This window comes from Dromaius novaehollandiae, chromosome 9 (genome assembly GCF_036370855.1).
Source record: "Dromaius novaehollandiae isolate bDroNov1 chromosome 9, bDroNov1.hap1, whole genome shotgun sequence".
Classification (NCBI taxonomy): Eukaryota; Metazoa; Chordata; class Aves; order Casuariiformes; family Dromaiidae; genus Dromaius; species Dromaius novaehollandiae.
In genome coordinates, this window is record NC_088106.1 from 28132171 (window position 1) to 28150965 (window position 18795).

General features: G+C 44.7%; 1 protein-coding gene across 3 annotated transcripts in view; it reads right to left on the reverse strand.

The window, feature by feature from the left end:
- Nucleotides 1-15407, reverse strand: part of MYO7B (myosin VIIB) — a 54263-nt gene extending 38856 nt beyond the window's left edge. The window contains exons 1-13 of one of the 3 annotated variants that reach the window (XM_026109575.2): nucleotides 15165-15407; nucleotides 10952-10994; nucleotides 9437-9550; nucleotides 8636-8788; nucleotides 7202-7386; nucleotides 6239-6360; nucleotides 5438-5580; nucleotides 5233-5346; nucleotides 3807-3960; nucleotides 2735-2811; nucleotides 2287-2406; nucleotides 1924-2066; nucleotides 162-372 (exon numbers count right to left, since the gene is read on the reverse strand). In XM_026109575.2, coding sequence (XP_025965360.2) covers nucleotides 162-372; nucleotides 1924-2066; nucleotides 2287-2406; nucleotides 2735-2811; nucleotides 3807-3960; nucleotides 5233-5346; nucleotides 5438-5580; nucleotides 6239-6360; nucleotides 7202-7386; nucleotides 8636-8788; nucleotides 9437-9550; nucleotides 10952-10969 — 1554 coding nt within the window. In that variant the 5' untranslated portion in view covers nucleotides 10970-10994; nucleotides 15165-15407. Of the gene's footprint in view, nucleotides 1-161; nucleotides 373-1923; nucleotides 2067-2286; nucleotides 2407-2734; nucleotides 2812-3806; nucleotides 3961-5232; nucleotides 5347-5437; nucleotides 5581-6238; nucleotides 6361-7201; nucleotides 7387-8635; nucleotides 8789-9436; nucleotides 9551-10951; nucleotides 10995-11693; nucleotides 11721-15164 lie in introns of those variants that run through there. The other 2 variants (XM_026109574.2, XM_064516986.1) reach the window with 2 other exon arrangements.
- Nucleotides 15408-18795: the final 3388 nt, after the last annotated feature.

The following is an 18795-nucleotide window of genomic DNA, read 5'->3' on the forward strand; positions in this document are numbered from 1 at the left end:
GAAGAGCACCTGCTGGCAGAGAATGAAGCACCTACATAGCGAGCTAATTTAAAAGAGATATCTGTGATGAGAAGACATTGCCTCTCAGAATGTCTCTGAAAGTCTCCTTTGCACTCTTCTGTGTGCAAAGCCAAGCATTACTGGTGGGACCAGGTGCTCACCTTTGGGAACTTGCTCTCTTCGTCAATGAGGGAGATGATGTTCATGGGCTTGAGCGCAATGATTTCCAGAGCCTGGTGGTTATCAGTGAAATCAATGTTATTCCAAGCAATGTGCTCTGCAAGGTATTCCTCTTGCTCTAGCTTGAAGACATGGCGCACGAAGAACTGCTGAAGGTGTTCATTGGCAATGTTAATGCAGAGCTGCTCAAAGCTGTGGGGGGACAAGATGGGGACACATGGTCATCTCTGTACCCTGGCAAGTGCTGCACTGCTCTGTGGTATTTGTTTAACCTCTGTATTAAATGCATATACAGATATACTACTGCTATATTCTACAGTGTTAATAATGATCACTACCACTGCATGCTGTCAGCCCTAACTACATAAGGGACACAACTGGTCTTCTGCTATGATCATCATGACCAGAAATGAGCCAGCTGATGACAGACTGTTGCTGGGTAAGCAGGGAAAGAGGCTATATATGTTTCAAGAAACTCTAGAGATAATGGGGAACATCTGACTGCGAAAATACTATAAATGACTATATACGTGTGTGACCCATTCTTACCTGCACTGGCACTAACACTTCTTTTGTCATTTAGTACTGAATGCTGCCCCTGAGCTTAACTACTTGGTAATTGCTGGGGCATGCTGTGTGCCTGTGCAGCGCTTACCACAGTGAGCCTCCGTTTGGGTTGCAGCCTTTGGGAACAATACCAAGTAATGGAAAAAAGCATGACGGATAGAAGATGGGTTTGAACAGTTCCAGAAGTCAGTGGCTGCTATTATCTTGCTGATAGCAAGCTAGATGCACAGGTTGAAATGGATTGGAAAAAGATCTCCACAAAGAATTAAAAAGAGAATGAGAAAAGCAGAACATTCTAGGTCACATGTCAAGGAGGGATGACAAAGGTGGACGGAAACAGGGCAAAAGCAATAATAATAATATTATTTGGCACAGTCGTTTATCACGTATTCCACTGACATTAGCATGCCTAGCTGCAATACTGCTCACGGTTTCTGCGCCACATCATGGAGGAAGCTTCTCTACTACGGTTACCAAGTTCACAGACTGCAGAGTACGTGCTGTTGCTTTGTGGAGTGCTGGCTGACGATATGGTACCAGTCCACTGAGAGAACTGCTGCTCCGGTGGAGAAGGGCAAACAGAAATGGTGCCTTGGGACAGAAACCAGCAGTGGGAGAGGTAGCAGTGGGACAATGGTATACCAGCCAGGTATTTTGGAAGCATGTCCTTAACAGCAGGGAAATGAAGCAGCGCAGAGAAAGGGGCAGGAGAACACTGAGCAAGATGGAAGCATGAGCTGAAATGGGAAACACATCACAGCCTCCTTTGTACTGTGTACAAAACATATCCTAGGAAACACTGTAAAAATGCTATGGAACAGGAAGGTTAAGTACAGGGACATGGGAACATACTATATCTGCTCACATAAAGGCTGCCTCCCCTTCAGCAGCTGCATAGCCATCACTTCGAAGCAAATTCCTCAGGTTTTGGAATAGACCTGTGCAATGGCTGCACTATAATGAAGGCTGGGGGAGGAGAGAGAAGTGTGACCAAGGCTGAACAAAATGGTATCCGTGCAAGATTGGCATTGGGAAAATTCAGGGATGGAAATTTCACCACTTCTCTGAGAATCAGGATGATAATGAAAGAACACTCATCTGTTTTTTCTTTCATTCTTTCCCCTTACATCAGCTGCTTTTCAGATCCTTAGCAGAAATGAATCTGGAGCCTCCTACCTGTTGTTGTCAAAGTTTTCAAACCCAAAAATGTCCAACAGCCCAATGGACCGCCGTGTATTTTTAGGGTTCTGAGGAGCTGGGTTGAAAATGGCTGAGTTGATCTTGTTCACTATCCACAGGAAAATCCTTCCATATATACCCTGGGGAAAAATTAAAAGGAAGTGAGAGCCCATCATTACAGTCTTTGACATATTCTACTGCTTGCTGTTGTGCTGCCAGCGTGGAGTCAAACTATGCCTGAAGACTGACAGAGACCAGAGCCCTATGGGTGAATGTGTGCCACATCAGACACTTGAACCGTTAAGAGAGATGGCTCTGAAAGCACGTCCAGTCTTTAAACAGAGATGTAAGCACCAGTACCTTCACAAAGGCATCCCTCCCATCCGCAGCTTGACCTATGCTCAGAGGCCTGGACACACTTTCTCCTCGGATAATGATGGAGTGGTTTGTAAGGCTGTTCTGGAGTTCACTGGCGTCTACCTGGAGGAAGAGTCACGGCAACCTGGTCATTCTAGGTGTGACGGATACAGGAGACCCAGCAAAGAAAGCCTGTCTCAGGAAGAGGGCTGTGCAGACAGTGGAGACAAATGACCTGTCCAGCAGGATTCAAGGGAGGCCTGTTCTCCCAGAAAGATCTCCTAGCTCAGAGAGACATCTGCAACAGCAACACTTGAGTATCAGCAGGAAGAAGGGGACATGCCCTTTCCACGTGCATCCATACACAAACAAACGCTGCACAGAGACATTCTTGTCCATGTGATCAGGGAGCGAGGGTGAAGAAGAGAACTAGAAGAAGAGAGTCTGTTACCTCAAGCAATTTGGTTGCAATCGAAAAGTGTGGTGAGTCCATCACATCAGAGCAGTCCAAGTTATCGTACACTGCCGCTAGAATGAGGAAACAGCCAATCTCAGGGTGAATCATTTCTGCTATGGTGGGAGGCTATGCTGTCACTGCAGCCATATTTCTGTAACCCTGTAGCTCTGTGAATGTGGTGAGTCGCAAGTTTCCTGACAAAACTCCCAGGTTTGAGGATTTTACTAAGGAGGGTTCTGATTTCACCCAGGGATCCTGGGATATACAGAGCCCTCACAAACTCAGAACATCAGGCTTCTTGCCCTGGCCTCAGAAATACGGCAACCCTGGAGGCTAAAAATAGCAGCAAAACTCACAAGCATGTTACTTAAAAACTGTAGCTACTGGGGATCTGGGGAAGTGGTATCTAACTTCAGAAAATGTGTTTCTGAAAACAATTTCTTCTTAATATCTGGCTTGTGGGAAATGTAGAAAATGAAAGCATAAAAATTCTTTCCTGAATAAAGAAAATCCCACATTTTAGCAGCCACCTTTACAGAACCCAACTGGCATCGCCGTATTGGATCCCCTGTATCACAAAGGGAGAAAGAGCCCCTTTCTAAAATGTCAGAGCTTCTGGGGGGTGTATCAGACTGTGCCTGTGCCACAACAGAGGTGCATTTGTGCTCGGTGAGTGTTCATCAGACCCAGCCAGGGGAATGACTGCTGTCATCTCCACTGCACGCATGACTCAGCTGCTCCTCTGTCCTCCAGCTTGCGTAGCACTACCATCAGCAAATGCTGACATGGCATTACATTAGCTAGTGTTTCAGTTTGTCTGATAAGGGCCATGGAAACCTGACATCAAGACAAAAGAGTAAGGTGATATCTTTCAAAACAGCAGCCAGTGGAGTTACAAATCAGAATTGCATGGTGCTTATCTGCCTGCCCTTCCAACCCTGTCCACCCACCCATTTATACACGGCAGGCAAGTACAACCCAGTCTGTACAAAGGAAGCAGGCAGCACCTCTAGGCTTTTAACATCAAGTCTGAGGAAAGGCCAAGCACAGGTGACGCCAAGTCTACCTTCAAACTCCACATTTCCCAGGTGCAGAATAGCAGCCAGCAGTTTGCTGATGTCCCAGTGCTCAGAATCCGAGAACATGAGGATCTTCATAGCAGAGCGGATGTGGGCATACTCCTTCGCGTCATTCCTGCCATCGCAGGACGTGCAGTCACCCTGTGCAACATCACAGCCACAGGTAAGGAAAACCCTCCCTGTGCCCATACAGCGGGGGAAGGAGCTGCAGGCTAACAAGCCCTTGCACACAGCATGGATGGCCCTGTGAGCCACCCACTGCAAGACCCAAGATGTAAGCTTGTTTAGACTTTCTTTTTGCTCTTCCCATGGCTATTTCTTCCCTCAACTCTGCTGTCCAGAAGAACCCATTAGCAAGGGGCTATACATTTTTCTGGGGCTGGGTTGAATACTGTGGAAGCCCAAAGGAAAAGCGGAGGGGAAGGCTGCTCTGGAGTGTGGAAGGACAGGGAACTTTCACATGCCTACCTAGACTTACAAAGCCATGTCTTTTCCCTCAGTTCTCCTCTCTCTGCCTTGTCAATGGATAATTCAGAGCCCCAATCCCAAAGCAAAGCAAGCAGGATTGGGACAATGGTAAAAAGCAAATCAGAAAATGGAATGCTAAGGTCGAGTGGAAGACAGACGGGAGCATCCAAAGGCAGAATCAGGAAAACCTTCAGCAAAGCCTGCACAGCAGATCCTTGGATGCTGCTCCTAATACGAGCTACTTTCAACCCTAATGGAGATGGGGAAAAGTCTTTTCTATCCCTGTTATCACCAGCGATAGGATGTGACGATTACAGAAGTGAAGCATTCCTAGATGTTTCTGTTTACAGCACGGAGAACAGCTACTTTTGCTGACAGCTGACCTGAACAAAAATCTCACCTATGAACACATCCCACTCCTGCCACTACAGCAACATAAACCCAGACTGGGACATTTACATCAGCTGCTGGAGATTACACTGAATGCCACCTTCCTGTGTTATGTATATAAAATTTATCAGATATAAGGACTAAGATTCTTTTCACTGTTTCTACTATGAACATTTTGCATTTGCTTATTCATTTTCCCCTGAGGTATATACACTCAATTAGTATTCTTCCTGGTGTGAGATCCCTTGAATGCATCTAAAATCTGAGTGCCTGTGAAAGTGGGGGATATTTACAACCTGCTTCAAGATGCCCTTGATCTTTCTTAGGGCTGACTTTGATAGAAAGCTTTGAACTGCCACAAGCTGTCTCCTGCGAGCAGACACGTAAGTCTCTGAAACTGAGGCTCACAGCACTTTTGGTGTTGTTGCTTCTGGTGCTCTAAGGAAGGGACAATTCATTTTTGGTAACTACCTATCTGTAGCGCCTATTCATTGGACTTCCTTGCTGGGAGAAGCAAATGGCAGATGGATAACAGAGAAGAAAGCAGTCTGTTACCATAGTGAGATAAGTGTACTCTGAAGCAGTGCCCAAATTCAACATCTTTTTCTGCTCCATATTCATCCCCATAAGCATGCAGTAGAAGATGTGATAGTTCCTCTCCTCTGGAGCCTAGAAGAAAGAAAGAGGCCAAGGGACAGACTTGTGAACACAGGTTCGTAACACAGGAGCAGGCAGAATGGACTTCTGCATGTGCCTTTACCTGCCGGCAAACCCGGGACTTCTCCAGAAGGAACTGTTCTATTCGGGCTCCTTCTATCACACCATTTTGGTTGAAGTGGATATCAATGTATTTCCCAAAGCGGCTTGAATTGTCATTTCGAATTGTCTTGGCATTTCCAAAAGCTGATGGGTAAGGATTATTGTAGTTAATGAACATCAAGTCTATTTTTGATGCCCTTAGTTTTCTACTGCTGATATTTTACATGTTGTGCTCCAGATAACAGTGCACAGAGAATATCTGGTCTCAGACTGCCTCCTGAAGAGAGGGGGCAGGCATACTGTGCATCTGGATAACTGGGCCCTAAAGACATATCCAGACAACCCGCCTATGCCCTATATCTAGCCTGTCAAGAGAACCAGGCAACTCTGAGGACCTTCAGAAGGACTTGTTGGGAACCCACTTGATCCCTCTAGACAGAAAGATGGATGTGTCGGGGAGATGCCCTGCAAGTACATCCTTGCTTGGCCAGTCACTTTGCCACTGTCTGGTGCAAATGCCAATCATGGGGCTTTACCAAAAGGGCTCTGCAGTCCCAAGGACTCTTGTGCTCCTGCAGTTCTGGGTTCCATGCTGTGGTGGCACCTCCTGCCACAGCCTGGGAGCTGCTGAGGACCTGCGGGGACGTGGCAGAAAAGTCTGAAGAACTTCTACCCTGCATTGCTGATGCATCAGGGATGTTAGCATATAAAGTGCCTCTAGGGCCTGCTCCTGAATTTTTATCCTGATGCAAAAGTCTGGAAATGAGAGTGATAAATCAGGTATTTTTGCTAAGTAACCCACCTTCCAGAATGGGGTTGGCCTCTAGGATTTGCTGCTCTATCCAGGAATGCTGGCCACTGATAGCTGCCAAAAACTGCAGTATTAGCTTTGTGCTTTCAGTCTTCCCAGCTCCAGATTCTCCACTGCAGTAAGAAACAAGATACATTATAGGTTTTCTTTCTTTTTTTTGGCGAGGGTGGCAAAATGGCAAACCAGGGTAAAAGTATCCCACTTATATTTACCCTATGAATGGCAGATCAGACTGTCTTTCATGAAGGACTAGAGAATTTCAGTCTTTCACGATCTTATCTACTAAAAGTGAAGTAATTTTTAAGATTTTTTTAGATTAGATTTAGGTTGAGAACTAAATTCTCCCACTGATTACAAATGAGCAAATCCATGAAAGATTTTCTGTACCAATGCAAATTAAATGACCACTTGCATTTTTTTCTTTAATGCATTGCCAGATTTTCACTACTTCTCAGTTGCCTCAGCTATGAACGGATATTATTGCAATGAAAGAATCTGATTCTTCACATTGATGAATAACAGAAAATGGATACATGGTATATTTTTATAGGATAAAGAAAGTTTCTGTCATCTTCAGATGAGCAGAAACTGTGTTTCTCCAGGCAATCTCTATTTCCAGAAAAAACATGTAATATAAGTACCATGTCCCAAAAGATTGCCCTACCTCACTCAGACTCATATTCTGTTTTCTACATGAAGTGGCTCTGTGCAGGATGTACCTCCATGTTCAAAGAGTCCGGGGGAAAACAATGGACTTTGGAAATCCCTTGCTTATGTTCTGCTTTTTGCAGCCTTAACTGAAAATGAAGTAGCAGGAAGAAAACATTTTCTCCCTGTTATCCCTAGTCTTATCTGTGCACTCCCCTTTGGAAGGTCTCCTTTGTCCACAGAAGTGCCCCAGAAACATGCCAGACTTGCTGGATTCTGCTACTCGTCCTCTCTGAGTCCAGTCACCTGATCACACAGCACTGGTCTCTCTTATTCCTCTTCATGTTGAAATAACAGTTGTCTGCAATGGCGAAGACATGAGGTGGCAGCTCTCCAATCCTCTTGTTACAGTACAGGTGGATCTGATCGACTGTGTAGAGGGGCAGCAGCTGGTATGGATTCACTGCTACCAAGATGGACCCTGTGTAAGTCTAGAAAACAGGTATGAGAGTTACCTCTGGCAGCAAACCTGCAAACAAGAATACAACCGAGGGCACTGGTGGTGTAAAGCCAAGCAGAGCCAGGATGGAAATCTGGGAGATCCATAGCAGCATTGAGGCAAGGCTAAGAGCTGCGTTCCTCACTAGGAATTGTTATTAAGTGTGTCAGGACACGGAGGTTTTTGCAAAAGGAAAAACACTAACCATAACCTCCTGGTGAAATCACAGCTCCTCTCACCGTCTCAAACTAAAACATGCAAAAACTCAATTTGTCATTAACATGAGCTGTTTTGTAGTGTTATGTTAAGCTGCTTTGGTGCTCCAGTGTAGATGTAGCTGAATTTGGCTCCTGGGCAAAGTTATGGTTGTGTTATATATACAGTCATTTAGAAACATTTGTAAACAAAAGCACCATTGGAATGAAGGGGGCTGTGGAACATAAATGCAAGTCAGTAAAATTATTCGAGAACTTCCATATGAGACAACACTAGACTGCTAGACACTAATGTAACAGGTCTTTACACACATCCTGGTAGTTATAACTGCAACATCTATCAAAATCAGTTCTTGATTACACAGGGCATCACCACACTTGTATTGTAAAGGGCAGCTCGTCTCCTACGAAGGTTGCAGTGTGTATCACATGGGAGGTAAAGGATGCAAAAATCTGAATGTTATTATCATGTTACAAAGCAGGAACTAAGGAATAAAGAAATTAAATAAATTGCTCAAAGTCACACAGAAAATCTGTGACAGGTTTCCAAAATCTCCAGCTTTCTTCTTGATCTACTTTATTACATCAAAATCAAGTAAACATTGACTTTGACTGGAGGACAATCCAAATCATGTCACTGTCTACTAGTTAGACAGATAACATATCACAGCTGCATGTAATAGCAGCATGTACCCTCTAGCACTGAGCTGTAACATGGACTGGATATCTAGCTAACTGTCAGTCACCAGTGGAAAGGATCACTCTGGGAGAAAGCAAGTGGGATCACTCCCTTTCCATATTTCAGCGCTTTCAGAGACTACTATCAGCTCTCTTCTTTGCAGTCAAAGTACTAGGATGAACAAAGACAAAAGCTATGTTGAGTCTCATTAGCATCCTCAATCAGTAAAGAAAGCAGCTGTCACCATGTATGAAAGGAGGCTTGCAGGCTGCTGGTCAGGTCACCCAGCCAGCTGTGTAGTAGAGGTCATTTCTGGCAGTACCGTGCCCTGTGACCTCGGCACTCACATAGATTTTGTGCTCCCGGTGGCGGATGAGGAGGTTGTGCACCATGCCAGCTTCATGAAGATCCCCGAGGCGGATCATGTCTTCCACCCCTTGGACAGAGGAGGGGTGCATGGGGCGCACCATGTGCATGGTCCTCGCTGTGATCCAGTGCTCCTGAAAAAGGCAAGGCAGCAGTTTTGATGAGGTATATTGTGGCTCAGAAGCGAACAAAGCACAAAGGCATGTTAGAGTGGAACGAGCTTGACTGTAATCCGCGCTGAAGACAGCATGCTCTAAGTCACAGCTGACTGAGCTGTAGGAATTAATGGATGTTCTGCTCCCCGTGACAGGACGATTGACAGGCCCTGAATGAAGCCATACAGGTGGGTTCTGGACATCACCAAGTTTAGCAGTGTTTGGAGTGCAGTTCTGTGTCAGTTCGTCACAGCCACAACGTGCAAGCGGTAGAGGCGAAACCCCCGACAAACTGACTTCAGTGGGATCATGATTTCACCTAGAGCTCCACCACACTTGGGGGCTGGAGCCTGTCCATTCCCTGCTTTTAGCTATGCAGATCCAACCTCTAGCTCACGAAGACCTAAATCTGCATGCTGTTGGGACCTGAGAAGATATACTAGGGAAGTATCACCCCATGCTTGCCTTATTTTTATATTCTTTCTTTAAGTATATCCTACCATCCAGTATCAAAGTCAGATAATCTGGCTAGATGGAGCTCGTGCCTGACACAATATGGCCATTCTGTTGTTACCATACTTTTAAATGTTATGTTCTTCCTTCACAGAAAGTTATAGCATAGCCCACCTTGCCTTCATCATCCTCCAGCAAGATCCGTCCTGAGTCAGAGTCCTTCACAACTGCCCCAATAGGGACATTAAATTCACTGTTTGACTGAGTTTCCAGCCACACATGATCACCCTGGAGAGAAGAAAAACTGTCAAGTACAGTGACATACTTGATGCCATATAACTCACAGGCATACATCTCTTCGTTTTAGTTTTTTATTACTTTGATTTCTTCTGCAGTGTTTTTAACTTGACAAATTCTTACTGCTTGCAAGCAGTACAATCTAATGGTTATAGTATCGGGATCTTCGGGTTTTATCTCCAGCTCCACAGCTGACCTGGTACGTGACTTTGGACATGTCATCAAGCCCAGCTGTTTTACAAGAGGAACTGACACAGCACTTAAAAAAGGACAGTGGTTATGCAGCTCCGCTACCTCCCAGAGATTGCAGGGGGCATAGTGAATGCTTATAAAGTGCTTTGACAGCCTCATATAAGCTACAATATTCATACAGAAAAGATACTTGAAAACAAAGACATAACCAGGGAAAAAATAAAAAGATGGATAGACAAAATCCCTGGAAATGCAGAGGGCTCTACTGCAGTAGTTTTAGGTATATATTCTCTCTGCTACCACTCAAATCACTTGGAAACATGCGTGCATCCATGATCTCTCTTAGGAAACAAAACCTGCACTCCTTATTTAGCCCAACTCCTCTCTTGAGAGAGAGGCAAACACCCAGGCAACATCCTGCTCACAGAGCAAAGAAGCAGGCAGAACTGCTCTGCCGTCACCGGAGGAAAGGTGTGAGCTACAACTGCTCATTACTAGGAATAAGCACTATTTTCATGCAGTGTTGGTGTGGCCTCTGCTACTGTCCTGGTAATACTCCCTGAGTCCAAGCTCCTCTGAATACCTTCTCTTGCTCCGGGCACTAATTCAAGTTGAAACAAAAAGTTTTATTGTAATGGCTAGATAGAAAAATCAGTAAAGCTGTAGGTCAGATCTTCAACGGGTATAAACTGGCTCAATTCCACTGCTTCAATGGAACTGCACCTGCTGAGGAGCCGACTTTCTAGTGGAGTGTCTTGTCATATACATCCTTTGTCCCACATCATAGCATTTACTGACAAAGTTTCTTTTTTTTCTGAAAAATTCTTTTTCCTCTTAAAATACTTTATGAGCTTACATTTTAAAATCAAACAACTGTGATGTAAAGCATTTGTAAGCATTGCACAAGGTTACAAAGAAAGTCACGGGCTGAGAGCCCTGCTTTGCATTGAATGAGACTCCACTGGCAATCTGTGTAGTTTCAGGGCCACCCCTCGTGGTACAGGTCATCAGCTCAGCAAGAACATGGCAAGGCCAGCCCAAACTAGGCATGACATCTCTGCAACTCGATGGATGTTATTTGGTACCTTGTTGCTACTGGGTTACTGCTGCTTTTCTTTTTGAGCTGAACCATGTTATGATCCTTTTCTCCTCTTTGGGCCTCGGGCTAATCACTAAATCACAGCAAAGAACATGACTTACCTTTCTGAAAACCATCATTATGTTTCAGAGCACTGATTTCAACCTGCAATCCCAAAAAGAAGAACATGACATTAGGCCAGAAAAGGGCTCAGGCTTTTGTTCAGAACAGACAGTGACATGGAGATGTTTACATGCAAAGAATAACAGCAAAATGCCTTAATAATTTTGTTTACTGATATAATGAAAGCAAAAGAGATCATAAGAAAGTACGTCCAATGTGGAAACAATGAAACCATCTATCCGAAGCAGATAATTTGCAATACAGGGGTGGTGGTCTACAACGAGTCCCACCACATAACCCTGGAGATGCTCTCTACCCCAAAGAAGTCACTGTGCACATTTTCACACCAAATAGTTCCCTCAATCAAATGCTAGGCATGTTTATTGGCTGAATTTCAAATTTAAGTTTAGCTCAGAAATAACAAGACCCCGCTCAGTGCAATGTAATCCATTACACAGTAGAGTTACCTTCGGCTAGTCCACTGACCCAGCAGCCGAGTTCCTGCGAGTGCCTAGCCCAGTGACACAGATTTAATTCTTACTCTCCTAAGCTGCCCAGTGCACTCAGACCCTCACACCTTGAACCTGCCACCCTTCAGAGAGTGAGCTCTAGAGCTGACTTCCTTGGCGGGAGTGGGAGCGGCTGCAGTGAAGGCATGAACAGCAAAATAAGAAAAGTTCTGGGATCCAAGCACCAAAGTGGCAACTTCTCCAGGGAACCGCAATAAAATTAGTAACTCACTGTCAAGAACATAGTAGTGAAAAGACCAGTGACCAGAAACCTACACCAGTGCTTTGAATAAGAGGTGATACTGTTCAGACTGTGAGCCTGGGAACAACCAAAAAACCGAAGTCTTTAGAAGCCACGTCCTGTCTTACACGCCCCTGCCGCTGGACCTCAGGAGCGATGCCAGGGAGAGGTGTGATCCTCTGGCTGCCACCCTGCTGCTGCAGCGCGAGGGCTGCCACGTGCCTTTTGCTGCGTGGGAAGTCACGGGCAGACTCTTTGCAAAGTTCACTGTAAACGTTTCCAGAGCATGAAAGGCTTCAGCTGAGTCCGAGCCCTGAGAAGCAGACCACATTTAAAAAGTCTGAGGGGTCTCTCATCACTCATGTGCCCACTCACACAGTTCAGATAAAGACACCGAGGAAGGAATTAAAACATAAATTTTCGTCATATTAATTTAGTGGTTGATGATGGTGAATTGGTTTCCAACCTTCCATTATGCAAATAGTATTGAATGAAACCCTGATAAGTCCTGCAAACTCTGCGATAACTTGAGCAAGGTATATTCCCTCCTCCTCCAGGGTATCACACAGGAGGAAGCTCTCCTTCGCGCCCGTGCACACGAAGAAGGGATCGCCATATGGCTCTGTTAACTCTGCCCGGGGTGACCGCGTGTGCTGATCCTGGGCGAAACGATGACTCAAAGAGCAGAGTCCCTCCAGCTGAGGCAACGCAGGCACCGCCCCAGCCGCGGCGCGTGGGGCATCTTGGGTGTATATCTAACAGTCACGGGGTTTCGCTCGTTCTTCCTCTGCTTGCTGCTGTCGGGTCCGGCTCACTGCACAGTGAGTTCAGTGCATCTCTCTCCCCATCAAAAGAAGCAGGGCTTTTCCCCTGTTTTCCCTTCCTACTAGCAGGAATTGTCAGTGCACATAAAGCTGTTGAGCAATCTGTGACTCGATAGCTGCTGTGTGCAGTAGACATCATTTATTACCCCAGGCCTACGAAACCTCACCTTCACAAGCCTCTCACAGTGGTGCGACCCTCTCTCCTCCCTCCATTCCTCCAAAGTATCTCTCCCTCCATCCCATTTTTGCACACCCAGAAAAAAGGCTCAGCCCAGAGCTCATAATATGAATGAAATAGTCAGAATAAGCAAAATGCTCCATAAAAAAATGCTAATATTGCACCAAAAATAAATTCTATTTCTATCCTTTTATGATGTATGATTAATGAAGATTTTTTTACTCTTTTATCTCAAACAGATTTTACAACTTCCTGCTTGCATGAAGCTCAACAAGGATATACTGAATCATTTGCATCCCTCTTTACACTGCTGTTTGATGGCACATCTCTTGCAAATCATTTGACAAGAGGACAAGTGGACAGCTCAGGACAAGAAACTGATCTTTGGTGCTTATTCCAGGCAAGTCTGGGATCTCTTGGAATACCCGCCCATGAAGAAAAGAGAAGCTGGCCCTAGTTTTATCTTGATGCTTGAATTCAAATTTCTTATTTTCTTATAGCCTTTTGAGAAGTTATCTGGTTTTGGCCCCAATTATGCTTTCTGAAAAGTTTGAGCAAAAAAAGAAACCCCCAAATTTACCAAGCTGAAAGTTCCATATTCTGCCTGTGCTGTGCAGATGATTATGAAATCCCAGTTTGCAGCACCATTAACCTTAGTGATTGCTGGGGTATTTCAGAAATAATTTCACTGAAATCCTTGAGATTTCTTCTCTTTATCATGAGTAAAGGCTTTAATATCTTAAGGTTAAATTTATGATACTATTTACAATTCTATGTAATATGGGTGCTATATATTCTTGAGAGATACCCAGATATCATTAATTTTCTGATCGAATCATTTCAATCATTTAATGATTTCTCTTCATTTTATGGTGCAGTTATACAAGTTTCTGAGGTTAAGACTTTGCAGATGAATTTTTAGAAAACGGTGTTTCAAATCACTACTTTACTTTTTGGAATTCATGCTCTTGAAAAATGAGCATCGCCATTAAAAAAAACTCAAAGTGATGTTTGGGGATAATACTGCTTTCTTCCTCTTGTTTTAATAAACGTCAGTGTTGGAAGAAAACTTTGCGGTGAGAGAATTAGGGCTCATTTTATCATTTGCTTACCTATAGCCTCCCACTGTGTTTTTACCCATGTGATTTTGGAAAGTATACATAACTTCCATAAATTGAGGACTTAGATAAAATTGATGTGTGCATAAGCCACCTTTTCTTCTGACTAAATGGAGATAACAATTACACTCCTTTATGTGAGATACTGCCACTGTATGGGTAACACCACAGTCCTAAACATAAGGAGGGGGTTACGGTAGCAAATAAGGAAACTAGGAAGTGTTTGACTTGATTCAGACAGTAAAAACAGACACATGATCTTTGAGCTCTCCCTTATGTGGCTATAAAGGGCTATACAGTAGCATGGATTAAACACGTTTTTTAAACAAGCTCAGAATGATTAACCAACTTTAAAACAGTCATAAAACATGCTAAAAATAACCAGTTTTCAAAATTTTGTAATGTCTTATGATCCCAAAGAGAAAAAATGAATAGAAACTTTAAGAGATGACAGACTGCTGCTGTAGAAGTCCAATGCTAACACACATTTAAAAGCAGGAATTTTAAATGTCATTTTCATGTAACTGGCCCAATAGCTGGAGGAGAAGTGGAGTGTAGACCTTAACAACAAAATGTGGCACACGGAGAAACTGCAAGTGCTGTGTTCCCAGCACAATGCCTGCTGACTATATTACGAATAACCGTACCTGCAAGACTAAGGCAGCTTCCAGAGCTCATCTGTAATTAAGGCAATTCTCGATTTTGTAACACAACATCTAGGACAATCTAGAATTTTCTTTCTTTTTTTTTTTTTTTTTAACAGTATCTCAGGAAGGACCTTCCATCTCTCATAATCAGCTATTCTCATGGCCATGTCCTCATGTCCTTTTTTCAGGACTCATGAGCTCTACCTGCATATTAACTTCAAGGATGTGATGACCTGTAACTACAAGCGATGCAAAGTGGTACAGGAGCATGGTACTCAGCAAAGATAGGCCAAAGATGGGTCCTGGTCAGCCACAAAAACTCACAATCTATTAATTTTTCTAACACGAGACAGAAATCCGAATACTGCAGCACAGCAGAAATGCCTACCCAGAACAAAGTAGGAGCAGTACAACTGAACACGAAACACAGCCATATTGATCCAAGCTATAGCTAGCTAGAGATCCAGTCTACGACAGTGACCAAGAACGGACATGTAGTGAGGAGATCCCTTATAATCCCAGAATACACAGATTTGACATCAAAAATGCCTGTTCCCAAATAAGTCATAAATGGCCAACCTCCTCCTGCTTGAACAGCTGCCTTGGGACAACGCCTGTCTCCCTCTTGTCGTTTTTCTTTCCCAAGTAAAGCAGCACTCCTAAACCAGGTTGCATCCCACAGGATGGGAAATTACCTCTCCAGAAGAAATCCTCGCTGTCTGGCTTGTGCAGCTGAGTTCCCTCTTTTTCACAAGAATTAGAGTAAGAAGGAAAAGGAAGGTGAAACCGGTATGGGTGCCATTAAGGGATCCCTCACCGAGAGCCAGTTCTCTGCTGTGCAAAGGAGGAAGTAACTGAAGCACAGTTATTTATTACAGGACTTTGCTCCCAGTTCAGTGTATATGTCATTTCCAAGCCAGGCATTCCAGTAAGTAGGAAGGCTAATTCTTGCCTGGGTGAACCTTAAACTTCAGTCTCTCCACTGTGCTTGAATCCTTGCAGATTTTTGATAAGCACTCCCAGAAGGAAACTCCTCAGCACGTCATCTTACGCTGCACCAACACCACTAACTGCCCTGCGGTTCTCTTTGAGTGACCCTGTTAGATAAGAGGAAAATCGGACCCTCATCGCTCCCCTTGGTTTGGCACAGTTCTCTCTGCAAGGTCCAAAAAAGCACATCAGTGTGTGGCCTGTGGGAACTGTGCTCCACAGCACCTATTGCTCAAGGCAAAATAAACTCATGGCACTCAGCTGAAGTCAGTACTCACACAGCCATCTAAAGGGACAGGGACTCCTAGTCAATTTGTTTAAAACTTCCTCATTCTGTGAGCGCTAATTTATTTCCTAACAAACACTGTCCCTGTGTTCTGCCATCTAGGTGCATGGGAACTCCCTTTACCCCCACTTCACTCTTTCCAAATTAGGATGGAGTGGCTAAAAGCCTCCCCCTTTTTGGTTGCACTAGGTTTACTATCAGCAATCCTGTATCCTTCTTGTAAATCCCACTGTATTCCAGCACAAGGTGTGATGCCTGGGAAAGAAACAAAGCTGCAGGATACCTGTAGTAGGGCAGATACAAGGTTTCTCCAGCCAGAGCAAGAACCCAGGAGTTAGGAACATTTCATTCTCTAACTGCCAGCAAAAACAACAGGGACAAGCCTTTTTCCATCTACCTCAGCCTAACCGTATAACCTTCCTTTACGTGTTTAGCATCAGACATTGTACTCAGCAAGAGGCTTGCCTCACTAGATACTGTATGCCCTTTATTGAACATGTAAAGGAAAATGTACAACAATTGTGAACATGCCCTTATATATCTAATATCTTAACTTTTATTTTCTTATTTCCTAGATTCCTTTTAGCTGCATTGTAAAATGGGAAAGATAACAAAAACCTTGGTGTCTGAGACAGATTCTTGGGGCTCCTGCTGCCGTTCCACGCCCCAGTCAGAGGTAGGCATGCAATAAACACTTGGAGTAACATGTGCTGTTTATTCACTTTGTGTATTTATGTTTTAATATTAGCCTCCTTACCTGAGATCTTTGTTTAAGTTTTATAGCAGAGAGGAAGATACTGGTGCAGAAAGAGAGCACAGGCCATTCGGGACTCAGGGACTTTCAGAGAGATACAAAAAAACACAAGGCAGAAAATGTCCTTGAAGTCCCTAACTCTGCAAATCATTCTTACTCAATGACTTTGCTTCAAACTAGTTCTTTAACAGACTTTTATTTTTGATACAACAAGTTTTAGAAGTTAAGAAGTTTGTATTGTTGCATGTGATTAACAAATTCTTCTCAAGTGGCACTTATTTTATTAGATGCAGGTAAAATATCTGCAAATAAATCAAAGTATATACTTTCACACCACCAAAACAGAGGTCTAAAACCAAAGCTTTTTGTGTAGTCAGACTGCAGGGAAAAAAGTACCTTAAACATTTCTTCAGCAAATGAAACAGACCTGCTGAAATTCCAAATGGAGTTTGTTTTGGGCAGAAAATCTCATTCTGAAACAACGTACATTTTTAACACTCGTGACTGAGGCACAGTGGGGGTGTTATTTCAGAAGGGCACAGGATTTTTGTACTAGCACATATACAAACAGTAAGCGATGGAAACATCTGGAACCCAGGGTAATCTGGGGGGTGGATTTCCACATCTGGACATGCTCAAGAGCCAGAAAGGAAAGGACGAGGGCATAAACGCTCAACATACCAAGCAGAAGCCGCCTAGATGCTTCATAAAGCACACGTTCCTAATGGCAGACGGGCAGGCTGCTTGCTGGGGGCTGCTTCAGCAGAGGTGCCTGTGCACAGCAGGAGCTGAGCTTTGGGAAGTCGCTGAGCTGTGCGTAGGCAAACCGGGAAAGACACCAGGAGGGAGCAACTCTGCTGCTGAAGACGGAGTTTGTTACAGGACTCTGCAGGGCACGGACACATTTGTAGTTGTAATTGGGGGCAACGAGGCACTGGAGTAATTTGTATTAATGTTTACACCGATGGATAAGGCCCTGAGAAATGTGGCAAATTACAATTGTATAATCCCAGGTGGATTTAATACTGCCGCAGTGGAGAGTGATAGGTCCGTCAGGATAGACATATGTTAACAAAACTGCCTCTTCCTGACAGCTTCCTAATTAAGAGATTGATGTCAGGATCAAAGGGTTTAATTAGCACGTGGCACTACGTCTCACGTTTCCTCCCTAGATAATTCAAAGCGGCCCTGTCATTTCGGCATCACTGAGTCCTAGCTGCCAAGCACACGTTTACGTTAAAGCAGTCCTTTTTCTGAGGTTTCTGAAGGGAGGTGGATTCGATATAACAAGCTGCAATTTCAGCAGTTCCTTCAGAAGCGCTCCTGTCCACAATAACTTCCTACCGAGCTCCTCCCTTCCCCTAAGCAGATTTGTCGCGCTAAGTCACGGATGTCCGTCAGCTCGGAAAGACGTACTATGGGGAACAAAGCAAACTGAGCAAGAAGTACATACCAGCAAAGGATTTTCAGGTGCATCCCCTGGTTGTCTGGAGCACTGCGTCCCCCCGGGAAAGGCTCATTTCACTGCAGCCCGTTCGCCATGCTGCACAGAGAGGCAGACTGGCGGGGCTCGGGGACCTGTGTCGTCCCACGCCTCCACACAGGCACAGCGGGCACCGCTCACTCTGCCCGCGGGCAGGCGGGTCATTCTCCCCGCTGTGCAATCCCATTACGGCCCGAGTGTCACTCCATCCCTCCTCCTGGGGTGCAGCCAAGAGGGTATTAGCAGACTGCGTTGCAGGCCCGTAAGCGGCAAGGTCTGGCTCGCAAGGATCACACACACATGTGCCCTGGAGCGGGTCCGCTGGCGTGCACAGGCACGCGTTACCCCTGGGCTGGCCCTCAGGTGATGTTCAGTTGCCGGCACTGCCGAGAGGAGGTTGCTCGGCAAGGAGAGCGCGTGTGCCCTGCCCTGTGTGCTGCGAGCGGGACCTCACAGCCCTAGGCTCGGGGTCTTCCTTTCAGAGCGATGGGGAATTGATAACTTTTAGGGAGGAAATACTATCCCTCCTTCTACTTTCAGGAAATGTCGAAATTCTCTATTTTCCTCTGATCTCTGCAGCCTTAGTGAAGCTAGAATTGGGGGTGAAGGCGTGAGATCACTGTAGAACATAGCACATGTTCACAAACAATTTCTAAGGAGGGTTACCATCATACTCTGATCCTGCTTGGATCGTAGTTCTAGTCCATAAGAGACTTTCAAGTTTTCCAGGAACCTTGGTACAATTTCCAGGTACCTCGGTATGTGTTCAATCCCTCTTTTTCTTGTTTCTGTCCTATGTTTCTCCTTGTCCAT